The 14,477-nt window shown below is 45.7% G+C and overlaps 1 protein-coding gene across 1 annotated transcript in view; it reads right to left on the bottom strand.

The window, feature by feature from the left end:
- Positions 1-1,007, bottom strand: part of LOC127536083 (major histocompatibility complex class I-related gene protein-like) — a 31,186-nt gene extending 30,179 nt beyond the window's left edge. The window contains exon 1 of the mRNA XM_051955539.1: positions 953-1,007. Coding sequence (XP_051811499.1) covers positions 953-1,007 — 55 coding nt within the window. The remainder of the gene's footprint in view (positions 1-952) is intronic.
- Between the last annotated feature and the right edge of the window lie 13,470 nt (positions 1,008-14,477).

Below are 14,477 nucleotides of genomic sequence, written 5' to 3'. Positions count from 1 at the left end.
GCTAACACACGGATCACAGTGCAGAAAATCACTTCAGAATCCAACGAGCTCTTGAAATCTGCTAAACTGCTAAACAGCATTGTGACTCCACTCAGTAACTCTGAGAACCTTGTCAGTATAACAACAGAATAAGTGTTTTCTGAAGTTTGATACAGTTTTAGGATTTTTTTTTTGTTGTAAAAGTGAAAGTAAAACTAGGACTAACAGTTTTCTGTTAGTGCCATTAGAGACAGTTTTAAAGACAGAAATTAGATCTTACCTGAAGATGCTACGGGGTAAAACAGAGTAAAAACAATTATAACGAACTGAATCATCTTGTTTTAATTTTAGTCTACAGCTGACTGCTGAGCTCCTTGTGTGTTCTTAGTTCACTGATCTTGCGTAGTGCACTTTAGGGGGAAATTCCCTCTGAACCCGCAGTGATCTGGGCTTAAAGTTTAAAGTTTAAGCATATTTTCTGATGGTACGATTCTCCAAACTGCTTGTTTTTATAATATGGAACAAGATATTCCTTCTTCATGTGAAAATTTTTCCCCAGAAGTAAACGCTTGATGATCCACACCCCCCTCTGGCCAGGAAATATGGTTCATTCCATCACATGTAGGAGACTCCAAATATCAGTGAACATTTTCATGTCCCAGTATTACATTTATGTGTGTTTCCATGCATACATCAATCCATCCATCCATCCATCCATCCTCTATACACCGTTTTATCCTCATTATCAAACTCAATCAAACTTTATTTATAGAGCACTTTTCATACAAAGAATGTAATGCAAAATGCTGTACAACATTTAAAAAAATTAAAAACAAAAGACCCATCCCACCCTCCCTCCATATAGGCACACAACTACAGAAGCACACACACACACACACAGACACACACACACACACACACACGCACACCCACTCTCACCACTGACTGTAGGGAGACATGGCATGACACTGACGATTGTGGAAAACGCCTCCATTGGGCCGTCCACACTGGGAGGACCTCCAGGCCATGCCCGCCGGAGGTGCTGGTACCCAGACCCCCCCGACCCCGACAGACACGGGGACCCCACACCGAGGTGGGGAGCCCCCCAACCAGCCAAGCCAAGGGGACTCGTGGACAACACCCCCAGCAGCAGAGAAGACACAGCCCCCAGTGTGGAGGACCCCCCTGAGGAAACACTGGAGTTAAAACAGATACAATAAAATAAAATAAACAAATAAATAAATAAGTAAAACATGGAAAGTTAAAACAGTAAAATACATAAGATAATAAATAAGTAATGATAAGAACATAGGAAGGCTTAAAAGGTCAGTTAAAAGCCTGATTAAAAAGATGAGTCTTCAACCTTCCTTTAAAAACATCGACAGTCTCTGCAGTCCTGAGGTTCTCCGGCAGGCTGTTCCACAGGCGGGGGCCACAGTGGCTAAATGCCGCCTCACTGTGGGTTTTAGTTCTGGCTTGTGGTATAATAAAAAGGCCGCTGCCAGAGGACCTCAGAGTCCGCGAGGGTCGGTATGTTAAAAGGAGATCGGACAAATAAGCAGGCGCAAGGCCGTTTAGGCATTTAAAAACTAATAAAAGAACGTTAAAATCGATCCTAAAGTGGACAGGGAGCCAATGCAGCGACTTTAAAACTGGTGTAATGTGTTCCTGCCCTCTGGTCCTTGTCAGCACGCATGCGGCTGAGTTTTGCAGTAACTGTAGATTTAAAATACTCTTTTTGGGAAGACCAGAGAGCAGGGTATTACAATAATATAAACGAGAAGAGATAAAAGCTGTCAGAGCTCCCTTCTCACCCCCTGTCTTTCCCATCTGGCATCCCAAATACCTTTTTCCCCATCTCTCTCCCTCTTTTTCCTCTCTCCCTCACTCCTGCTCCTGTGTTTCTTCTTTCTCCTCTCTTTCCTTTTCTCCCTCCATCCAGCAGTAAGCCGAGCCCAGCCAAGCTGTACCTACTCAGGTAATCAGCTGATTCGCGGGAGCCTGGACAGCTGAAGCACACGCCATTAATCATCTGCCTCAGTACAAAAGACCAGCTCACATCTCCACTCTTTGCCAGATCGGCGCACTTGACTACCAGTCAGTACTTTCTAGGTCAAACAAAGGTACGTTGCAAATCTGGAGGTTTTTAACGTTTTTTTGTTTCTCTTCTGCCCAGACTCCTGCTGTCCGGGCTCTCACCAGCTCTGTCACCTCTGAACACCCCCGGAACCCATTCAACTCACTCCTTTCTCTCCTGGACTCCCGGCTCCACTTCCCTTGCATCTGTCTCCCCATCAGCTTCCCTCCTTCATCTGCCGTCAGTTGTCTGGAACTCTCCCAGGGCCGGCCGCTGGCATAAACACTCTATGCCGTTGTTTATAGCCACATCCACTAGAGGGGGCCACACCGCAATAAGTGTGTGATTCGCATTTTGTCCCTGTCTAGGATACATTTTTTTAAAAATAAATATTTGCTGTTAATCATGTGCATGTGTGTTTTAACCCAATTACAAGCTGTGCACGTGATTTGGTAGTTGCCCTGTGCATGTTTTGGGGCCACAAAAAAAATCTTGCTTAGGGCCACTAAAGTCCTAGGGCCGGCCCTGAACTCTCCCTTATCCACAAATCATTCTCCGTACAATAAAAACTGTTTCATTTACCCAGCTCTGGTTGTGTGGCTCTCTGCTCGGGTCCAGACCCCTGAGAGCGTGACAAAAGCATGCATTAGCACCTCCATGCTGGCCTGAGAGAGAAATAGGCGGACTCTGGCTATATTCTTAAGATGATGATGTTATGTTTTTAATATGTGGGATAAAATTCAGCTCAGTCAAAAATGACACCCAGGTTTTTTTTACAGATTGTGCTGGTTTACAATCTTGTAATTTCGATAAAAGTTTCTCTCTCTGGCCTTCAGGACCTATAACTAAAACCTCAGTTTGTCCTGGTTGAGCTGTAGGAAGTTTGCTGCCATCCATGACTTGATGTCTAAAATACACTTTAAAAGGGTATCTATTGGCCCTGTGTCATCAGGAGGGAATGTACAGCTGTGTGTCATCAGCGTAGCTATAGAAACTGATGTCGTGTCTCCTGATGACGTCCTCAAGAGGAAGCATGTAAAGATTAAAAAGAATGGGACCTAAAGTTGACCCTTGGGGAACCCCACACCTAATTTCATGGGTTCCTGAGGAACACGTATCCATACTTGCATAAAAACATCAAAAGCAGTGCTTAGATCCAGTAAAACCAACACTTAGTTTTTTATTATTTAAATTCCACCTGATATCATTTAAAATCTTTAAAAGTGCTGTCTCTGTACTGTGGTTCATCCTGAAACCAGACTGTTTTTCTAAAATGTTAATTCTGTTTAAAATCTTGTTGACTTGGTTAAAAACCATCCATTCTCTAAACACCACTTTATCCTCACTAGGGTCGCAGGGGATGCTGGAGCCTATCCCAGCTGACTCGGGCGAAGGCAGGGGACACCCTGGACAGGTCGCCATTTCTAAAATTTTACTTAAAAATGGAAAGTTGGATATAGGGCGGTAGTTATTAAAAACACTGGGATCGAAATTGCTCTTCACCACCGCCATTTTAAAGGCAGTGGGGAAGACACCTGTCTGAAGAGAGCAGTTCGTTATGTTTAAAAACTGTTTGTCAAAGAATCCATAAAATGATTTTAAGAGTGGTGTGGGAACAGGATCTAAAAGGCAGGTTGTTGGGTTTACTTGGGAAAAAACTCGACCAAGTGTCTTTGCATCAACCAGGGCAAAACTCTCCAGGGTTTCCTCAGGCAAGGACAGCAGATCAGGTGTGTTAACAGATAAAACTTGGTGGGATAAAAGGCTGGATCTGATGTCCTTGATCTTGGTTCTGAAGTGGTCTGCAAAGTTCTCACAAAGAGTGTGGAACCTTAAAATCGATCCTGAAGCACACGGGGAGCCAATGCAGTGATTTTAAAATCGGTGTAATGTGAGCCCGCCCTGTTGTCTTCGTCAGCATACGTGCGGCTGAGTTCTGTAATAACTGCAGATTAGAGATGGTCTTTTTGGGGAGACCAGAGAGCAGGGCATTACAGTAGTCTAAACGACAGGTGATAAAAGCATGCATCAGCACCTCCGTGTTAGCTTGAGAGAGAAATGGGCGGACTCTGGCTATATTCTTAAGATGATAAAAACCTATTTTTGTTACTTTTTTAATATGTGGAATAAAATTCAGCTCAGAGTCAAAAATGACGCCCAGGTTCTTTACACATTGTGTTGGTTTAAAATCTTGTCGTTTTGGTAAAAGTTTCTCTTTCTTGCCTTCAGGACCAATGACTAAGACCTCTGTTTTGTCCTGGTTGAGCTGTAGGAAATTCTCTGCCATCCATGAATTTATATCTAAAATACAGTTAAAAAGAGCATCAATTGGCCCTGTGTCTTCAGGAGACACGGCAATGTACAGCTGTGTACAGACTGTAAGTTTTTGTGAATCTGTGTTATACCTAATGTCATTTAAAATTCTTTAAAAGGGCTGTCTCTGTACTGTGGTTCATCCTAAAACCAGATTGGTATTTCTCTAAAATATTGATACTATTTAAAAAATCATTTACTTGATTAAAAACCAGCTTTTCTAATATTTCACTTAAAAATGGTAAGTTGGACACAGGTCTGTAGTTATTAAAAATGTTGGGGTCTAAGTTACTCTTCTTCAGAAGGGGCTTCACCACTGATGTTTTAAAGGCGGCGGGGAAGACACCTGTCTGAAGAGAGTAATTTACAATATTTAAAATCTATTCCTCAAAGAAGCCATAAAATGTTTTTAAAAGTGATGTGGGAATTGGGTCTAAAAGGCAGGTTGTTGGGTGTACTTGGGAGAAAACTCGACCAAGTGTCCTAGCGTCCACCAGGGCAAAACTCTCCAGTGTTTCCTCAGGTAAAAGTAGTGGTACAGGTATGTTAAAAAATGAATTCTGTTGGGATAGAAGACTGGATCTGATATTATCGATTTTACTTCTGAAGTGGTCTGCAAAGTCCTCACAGAGGGCATCTGATGGGGCTTTGTACGATTTTTTAAAATTACTATTTGTTAAAAGATCGATGGTGGAGAACAGGAATTTGGTGTCATTTTTATGGTCTGTGATGAGTCTTGAGAAATGAGAGATTCCTGCCAATTTGACTGTGTTATCGTAGATTTTCAGTTGTTCACGTAATATTTCATAGTGAATTGTCAGTTTGTTTTTTCTCCACCTCCTCTCTGCACTCCTTCAATTTCTTTTGAGTTTTTTGATTTCGTAATTATTTTTCCACGGTGGTGTAGGTTTTGTTTTTATGGTTTTGGTTAAAAGTGGAGCAACTGAGTCCAGTGTTGTTTTCAGTTTGCTGTTAAAATTGTCAACAATAAAATCACAAGATGCAGGTACAATTTCGGCAGGAGTGCTCTTTAAAGTCTCCATAAAATTTGCAGCCACTTCAGAAGTAATGTAGCGTTTCCTCACCATTCCCACCGGGGCCACCTGGTGGTTAAAACTGGTGATGTTAAAATACACACAGTAGTGGTCAGACACAGCCAGGTCAACGACAGAGGACACACCAGTGGACAGGCCATAGGTTATGACCAGGTCCAGGGTGTGTCCTCCATTGTGAGTCGGCTGTGTGACGTGCTGTTTAAAATCCATGCAACTTAAAAGATTTAAGAATTCATTGGACACTGAGTCAGAGCTATTATCAACATGTAGATTAAAATCACCAGATATTAGAATTCTGTTACAGTTGGTGTGTATGATTGACAATAGTTCAGAAAATTCACTGACAAAAGAGGTGAAATGATGGTGGGGTGGTCTGTAAACTGTGATGCAAAGAATAGGAGGACTGCTAAAAACAAAGGCATGATGCTCAAACAATATGTAACTGTTAAAGGAGACTTCATTTGAGTTCAGTGTGTTTCTTGTGATAGAGGCAGTTCCACCCCCTCTTTTACCACCCCTGGTCGAAAATAAAAAATTTAAATTTGGTGGGCAAGCCTCGGTGAGAGCAACTGGTGCGTCAGTGCCAAGCCATGTCTCTGTTAAGAAGATGCTGTCTAACTTGTTATCTAAAATCAGGTCGTTTATGATAAAAGTTTTATTTAAAAGGGAGCTCACGTTCAGCACGGCCAGCTGGATGTTCGTGGTGAACATGCGCTCTTCATCACAGTGTGAGGAGGTCGAAGCAGGTGTGACAGGAACTAAGTTATTTCGCTTGTTACTGGTCCATGATGAAACTAGTCTGTAAATTCTGTTAGTGATTCTGACTGTGATTCTTGCTTTATGAGATGTACTGTAGGGAGAGGTAGTGGTGCTATGAAGGCTAGTGGAGGGTTTACCTGAGTCACGTGAGCTCGGTAGTCAATCACGTGATGAGGTGGATGGTGATGACAACAATGATGAAGATGATCCAAGTTGGTCAGCGGCATGCCGATTGTCCATGTGGTTTAGGATGGTGAAGTTTATTTTGGAGGAGAGCAGCCGCAATCTCCAAAAATTCAGATGAAGACCATCTGATTTAAAAGAGTCCCTGCGTTCCCATAAAAGATTAAAATTGTCAATAAAAGCACCACCGTGTTCACGGCAAGACGTGAAAAGCCAGGTGTGGAGGCTCAGTAGCCGGGAGAAACACCCCATCCCGCGGCCGAGGGTCGGTACTGGTCCGGAGATGAAAGCTCTCACTCCGGATTGCTTCAGGATGTTAAAAAGTCGAATAAAGTCCTCTTTTAAGATATCCGACTGTTGCCTTTTAATGTCATTAGTTCCCACATGAACCACCACCGTTGGCACTAAGGGGTGTGCCTCCAGTACACCGCGGATTTCAGCAGCCACATCGCTGACAGTGGCGCCGGGGAAACACAGAGTGATGGAGGACTCTGTTTTCACATGCCGGATGATGGAGTCCCCAATGATGATCGTAGTGGGATGAGGCCGATTACCAGGACCAGGACCATGGTCGGGCAGAGGCAGCCGGGCGGCCCGCAAGTCCCCGGTGGTGGCAGCCGCAGAACCAGACCGGGTGGAGGGCTCGCCAGATGGATGTCTTCCACTGGTGGTGGAGGCTGAGGGACCCGACCGAGCAGATGGCCTGCTGGATGGAGGAGACACCCGGGAGCTGGATGAGCCGGCTGGTGGAAGATTTGTCCGTGGTGTAAATGAGAGAGCCACAGCCATACGGAGAGCAGAGGGGGCAGCAGCCGGTGTGGGTCCCACTGTGACGGCGCTGGTGGTTGAGGGCGCGGGCCGCCTGTGTCCGGTGGTGGAGACTGCAGACCACCGGTGTCTGGTGGTGAAGGGTGCAGACCGCCGGTGTCCGGGGTTCCACTGTGTGGATCCTGTAAGTGGAGGGAACTTCTGCTCGTCCAGTACGATGAACTTGTTGGAGAGACAGAGATCCTGGGCGGGAGGTGGGGATGGTGTTTTCCGCAGTTTACCGGCATATTTTTTGTCGTGCTGAACCACAGTCCATGGTGCCGGCTGTCCCGGGGTGGAACACAGGAGAGTCTTGGGTCTGGCTCCCGTTCTGGCCCATTGGTCTTCAGTCAGGGACTGAGCAGGATTGATCCACGGCACTGTAGCGTCCAGGTCTCTGCTAACGGCATCGCCAGTTCTCGCTGCAGTGCTCAGACACTGCGCTAGCATAGTGTCGATTAGCCGCTCGTCCGCTCCGATTTGGTGTAGGAGAGAGACTCTTCCCTCCAGTTCAGCGACCTTCTGGTTGAGCCGAAGGCAGCCCTCACAAGACACAGATGGGGAGGTAAGTGGTGCCATTCCTTTGTTTTGGAATGTGACGAACAGGGCCGTCCATCACGTATGTTTGCACCTTACACACGACACTTTATATATTCACTTAGCGTTTTAATGCACCCAGCACTTTGAGAAAGCTAATTGGTACATAAATAATTTGCACACGATTGTCGGTTTTAAATATTTTATTAAACAAACATTTTTTATTGAGGTTGCCCGCAGGTCCGGTCCGGTGGCGTCACCTCCGGTGATGGCGGCGGCCAGGTCTGCGGAGGCAACATGACAATTGGGATTGGAACTTACAATATTGTGTGATAGTTTTAAATTGGTTGTTCTCTTAGTGTGGTGTGCATGCGGTGAATATGTTGAGTGTCGTGGAGGGAGTGGGTGTGTGTGAGTGGTTTGTGCAGTTTAACCTACCGTTTCCTCTTGTGTCCAGGTGCGTCTGGCCAAAGGAGTCCCTGGGGAGCCAGACGCCCCAAAAGACTGTTCCAGGCTGGACCAAGGGGAGGGATACGGAAGGGGTGGCTGCAATAGTTTTAACTTTATATTTTGTTGTTGGATTAAGTTTGGTGGTTTTAGTTGGGTTAGTTTGTGTTAGTTATTTTTTGTTTACTTTATTTTGGGGTATGGTTTATGTTGGAGGGTTTTTTACTTAGTTTTAACAGCTAAGGTTAAGACGATCCGCCTGCGGAGCTTTATTGGTTGATTCCTGTTGAGCAGACCAGTCATAGAGGTGGCTTTTTCCCTCATTCGGGGTTCTGCTGCTGGAGAAGCCACTGCTCCCGACCTCCAAGGCACCTTAAGGCATTTGCACTTTTGCACTAGCACTTTTGCACTAGCACTTTGATTACTTTGTATTTTTGCACATTTGGCAAATAAAGGAAAAAATAGAAAAGAAGTGGACCACTCAAATGCTGCCTCCGCCTGCTTTTGTACCACTGTTTCTCCACCGCCTGAGCCGCTTGATCACATGGAAGTTTTACTTAAGTGTCTCTTAAGCTCCAACGCTCTGCAACGCTCTGCTGCCATAAACAAGTACTGCCGTAAACCTCAGTATTAGGCAACATAATAGTCCTGATAGCCTAAGGCTTTAGTGTCAAAAGTGCAATGCAATAAAACTGATAAACTGAGGCCATAAACCACAGAAAGAGCGAAGACAGCCCTAGAACAAAAAGAGCCGACACAGCCGTGGGGGAAACAAAGAGAGCCAAAACAGCAGCCAGTCCAGGGAAGCGGTGGCGTCCAACAAACCACATGCTTAGCTGCAACCTAGTAAAGGTAAACAATTAAGCATAATTATCATTAAATAACATCACCTGCGCTTCTTTGATCACTTCCTCTTAGAGCAATACATACCCGATTAGCTGTGGCGCAGCGCAGCAGCAAGCAGGCGAAAGAGATCCCACGCAGCGACCACACAACAAAAATCAGGGACCTGTTAATACACCAGATAACACAAGGCGGACAACGTTGGCTTACCCCGCCGACACAGACGCACCCACGGCACGCTGAGCAGAGCGACCCATCTCCCAGCGTCACTACACAGAGCAAAACAAGCCATCACTAAGTGCACCGCACATTGCAGAAAGATAAATGGAAACGCCATTACTTGTACCAGCGGTATTATGTGCGCCCCGATCTGCCACGCCAGATCCAGCACGGCCGGCTGCAGTCACCGCTACGAGGAGAGCTCAGAGCAGAAAGCATGAGGCTGAGGTAAAGCCACCCATAGATATTGTTGCGTTTTCTTGTAATGAATGCCAACAGACGAGACTTTCAGATAACTTCCTTTACTTTCATGCAGGGTTCAATACATCTACCTTACATGCTTGGTTCCATGTCAAGTTAAGTTCACCTTGCAACTTCCTGTTCTAACCTCCAATGTCCTACAAAATAAAAGCACATATAACCAGGACTCTACCACATCTCCCTTTCTAAAAAAAAATCATGAAAGCACTTGGACCGAGGCAAATTATTTCTGTATCTAACTTCAATAAACTTTTATAAACTCTTATGCCTTCAAGGGATGAACACAAGGAATTTTCAGGAACAAAACTTTTCCCCGCATCACCCACATGTCCAACATCACCCCTTTTTACAAGTTCAGTTTCAGAGGTTTTACCACCACTCTGCCAAACCTAGTTCTGGTAGGAACAGGTGTTAATGTCTTTTGAGTCTGATCGGGAGGCTCTGGGAGACTCAGTGTGTTCGTGACACACTCAGCTGGTGTTAGTGTGCAGGGTGTCTCACTCTGAGAAACAGTCTCTGGCATGGGAATAAGATGATGTCTGTTGCGCCTAGTGGTACCTGTAGGACTGTTCACTACATATGAACGGGGTGTGGAGTGGGTTGAAACTACTGTGACTTGTGTCTTAGAATCAGTGATCCACACTGGCTGTCCAGGAGTGAGCTGTTGTAGGTTTCTCACACGGTGTCTCTTGTTGAATGCTCTTGCATCCTTCCTCTTCTTCTCCCTGTCTTTTTCTGCAAGTGTTGTCTTATCAGGGAGCTCTGGGCTGAGTAGAGAGGGATGCTGGGGTACTGGAGTACGAAGTCTATGGCCCATAAGCAGTTGAGCCGAACTGTAGCCATTAGACAGAGGAGTTGCTCTATATGCTAACAGAGCTAGGTATGGGTCTCGTGCTTTCTTTAGCAGTCTTTTCACAGTCTGTACATGTTGCTCTGCTTCGCCATTGCTTTGAGCAAATTCGGGACAGCTTGTAACATGCCTGAATCCATAGGCTGATGAAAACTCAATGAACTGTTTCCTGGAGAACTGTGGGCCATTGTCAGTGAAAAACAGTTCTGGGATGCCGTGTCTGGAAAAAATAGACTTCAGGTGTACAACCACGTCCTCTGACCGTGTTGGTGTTAGTTTAGCAATCTCCACAAATCTAGAGTAATAATCAACTACTAGCAGGTAATTGCAGTTGTTCAGGATGAATAAGTCTGCTCCCACCTTCTGCCATTTGCCTATCAGGGAGTTCACTTGGCAGCAGCGGCTCCACAGGATTTGCTCGTTCTTTGATGCATATGGTGCAGTTCATCACCAGTTCATTCAGTTGGCTGCTCAGGCCTGGCCACCACACCAAGTCCTTGGCTCGCTCTCTGCTTCTTGTCATCCCTTGGTGTCCCTCATGGAGGGCCTTTAAGACAGAGCTGCGAATAGCTGTGGGAATGACAAGTCTAGAGCCTTTAAGTAACAGTCCATCATGTACAGTAAGTACTGCTCTTTCTAGCCAGTAGGTTTTCAAAGGACCTGTGAGTCTACTGTATACTGGCCAACCTTTCTGACAGAATGACATGACTACTGAGCAAACACTGTCTTCTTTCAATTGCTCTCTCAGCTGTGCCATGTATGTGGTGCTGGCTGGCATGTTGTGGATTAGCTCATCAACATAGATGTTTGTGTCTTCCATCAGTTCATTGTCTGTCAATTTTGAACTTGAGCTAGTGGTAACAGGTGCACGTGAGAGCGTGTCTGCTGTGTGTAGCTCTTTGCCAGGTGTGTGTGTGATAGAGTAACTGTACCTCATTAGCCAAAGTCTAAATCGCTGAATTCTGGGAGGAAGCTCTGTGAGTGTTTGATGACCTAACAGGCTGACAAGTGGCTTATGGTCAGTCTCTAACAGAAAATGTCTTCCAATAAGAAAGTCTCTGAATCTTTCACATCCCCAAGTCAAGCCTAGGGCCTCTTTTTCCACCTGGGCATATCTCTGTTCAGTCTCTGTCATTGAGCGTGATGCGTAGGCCACCAGCCTCCACTGTTCCTCATCTTTCTGCAGAAGGACAGCACCGAGTCCATACGAAGATGCGTCAGCAGACAGTTTTAGCTCTTTGTTGGGGTCATAGAGTGTCAGTACTGGAGGTAAAGTGAGATCACTTCTCAGCTGATTGAATGCATTTTGTTGCACACAACTCCAGATCCAGTAATTTTTCTTCGAGAGAAGGTCTCTCAGTGGCTTGTCTTTCTCTGCCAGTCCTGGGATAAATTTCCCCAGCTGGTTAACCATGGCTAGGAAGCTGCGGTCTTCACCTGTGTTGGTAAGCTCCTTCATGTCTCTAATAGCTTTTGTCTTGTCTGGATCTGGCTGCACACCCTCAGCAGACAGGATGTGGCCAAGGAACTTGACTTCATCTCTGCTCAGCTCACACTTCTCCATGTTTAGTGTGATACCGGTTTCTTGGAGCTTGTGCAGAACTGCATGAAGCCTGGTGTCATGCTCCTCTTGGTCTTTTCCCCACACAAGAACATCATCGATGTGGCAGACTACGCCCTGCAGCCCATCGAGGATCATAGACATCCTCCGCTGGAAAAGTTCTGGGACTGAAGGGCAATCTGTTGAAGTAAAAACGTCCAAAAGGAGTTATGAAGGTTGTGTAACGTGCAGATTCTGGGGACAGTGGAATTTGCCAAAACCCTCTATTGGCATCTAATTTGCTGAAGATTCAAGCTCCTGCAAGAGATCCCTGCTCCACTGAGGGCAGGATATATTTCTCTCTGCAGACTGCTTAATTTAAGCAGGTGAGATCTATGCAGATGCGCACGGAGCCATTTCTCGATGGCACTGGAACCATCCCTGAGCACCATTCTGTTGGTTATTCCACTCTCGAGATGACTCCCAGATTCTTCATTCTCTCCAGCTCCTCTTTTATTTTAACCATTAAAGGAATAGGCATTGTGAGAGAAAAGGGAATGGCATCTGACTTAAGTTTAATTGTGTATGGCTGCTGTAACTTTCCTAAGCCTTGACAAAGTAGTGGATAAGACTCTGCCATCACTTTCTCATCCATGCTAGCTAGCCTGGAGACAAGGTTGAGTTTAACACTCGCTGGCCTGCTTAACAAAGCTATATTCAGGTCATTTATGACATACACATCTTCCTGAACCACCTGCTCACCCTTACATAGTGACTCTGTGTATTTGCCTATGACAGAGAGTGGTGTGCCACTTGGACCAAAAAGTGGTCTGTTAGTTCTCATTAAGTAGGAATCATTATCAGCAATGGCGTCGTATGTGTGGGCTGGCATGGCTGAAACATCAGCTCCTGTGTCTCGCTTAAACCTCACTTTGTGGCTTCTAATAGTCAAATCTGTGTACCAGGGGTCTGTGCCTACATCTACTGTGCCTAGAAACAAAGGTGCAGCACTACAAGCTGTACTAGTCTCCACTACATGTACTGCTTTAGCTGACTTACATACTTTACTGTAGTGTCCCTTTTTCCCACATGTGTGGCACGTAACATCTTTGGCTGGGCACTGCCATTTTCCATGTGCAAGGGCTTTCCCACATCTGTAACATTGCTGACGATCAGTTGGTGCTTCAGATTTTGTTGCTAGGTTTATATGTTGAAAAGGTGTCTTTGGTTCTTCTGCTTTGCCACCACTGCATCAATTTCACCTTTAGCTTGTCCTCTGAGGTCTGTTTGCTGTCTCTTGATCACTTCCGACTGCCGTGCCATGGTTAGCGTGTTTTCCAATGTCAAGTCTCTGTCCAGCTGCATTCTTTCTGCTAGACTTGTATCACTGAGTCCCTCTACAAGGCGGTCTCTTATCATCTTATCGTGAAGTGCACCATAGCTACAGTTTTCAGCTAAGGTATACAAAGCAATGATAAAGGAGTCTTGCTCTTTCATAAATTACATTCTTCTTAGGCACAAAGTATGCTTGAAAGGCATTTTGTACTGCTCTGTACTGTAGTCTCTGTGCGTCAGGCAAAGCTAGGCCTCACATGATATCATCCGCTTCGTCCCCCATGCAGTAGATCAAGGTGTTTACCTGGTTAGCCTGAGAGCTAAGATGCAGGTTGCTAGCCAGTCTGAATCTTTCAAACCTTCGGATCCAGCGTTCCCAGTCTTCAGGTTTTGAAAAGTCGAAAACTTCTGGAGGTTGAATTGTGAACATTGCACTTGGACGTGGGTTAGCAGACAGGTAGCGGACAGGTATCTGCTCCTTTGTGCAAGGAGGAACAGGATGAGTACTGCAATAGCTCTACAAAATGACCTCCAGCAGACCACTGGTGTGAATGTCTCTGATCAAACAATCAGAAAGAGATGTAATGAGAGTGGTCTGAGGGCCCAGCGTCCTCTAGTGCCCGCTGTGCTCACTGACTGGCACCATGGAGCTCGGCTGGCATTTGCCATAGAACACAGGAATTGGCAGGTCCACCACTGGTGCCCTGTGCTTTTCACAAATGAGAGCAGGTTCATCATGAGCGCATGTGACAGGCATGAAAGGGTCAGGAGAAGCCGTGGAGAACGTTATGCTGCCTGTAACATTGTTCAGCATGACTGGTTTGGTGGTGGGTCAGTGATGGTGTGGGGAGGCATATCCATGGAGGGACGCACAGACCTCTACAGGCTGGACAATGGCATTCTGACTGCCATTAGGTATCAGGATGAAATCCTTTGACCCATTGTCAGACCCTACATTGGAGCAGTGGTCCTGGATTCCTTCTGGTGCACGACAATGCCCAGTCTTATGTGGTAAGAGAACTCATGCTGTTCCTGGAAGATGAAGGAACTGATACCATTAGCTGGCCCCCATGCTCACCTGACCTGAATCCAATGGAACACCTTTGGAACATTATGCTTTGTTCCATCTGACACCATCAGGTTGCTCCTCAGACTGTCCAGGAGCTCAGCGATGCCCTGGTCCAGTTCTGGGAGGAGATACCCCAGGACACCATCTGTTGTCTCATTCAGAGCTTCTGCCGGCATCGTCAGTCATGCATACAAGCACATGTA

The sequence above is a fragment of the Acanthochromis polyacanthus genome, chromosome 11, assembly GCF_021347895.1.
Source record: "Acanthochromis polyacanthus isolate Apoly-LR-REF ecotype Palm Island chromosome 11, KAUST_Apoly_ChrSc, whole genome shotgun sequence".
Taxonomy (NCBI): domain Eukaryota; kingdom Metazoa; phylum Chordata; class Actinopteri; family Pomacentridae; genus Acanthochromis; species Acanthochromis polyacanthus.
Note: the sequence above shows the minus strand (reverse complement) of the source record. Positions and strands in the feature narration are given on the sequence as shown.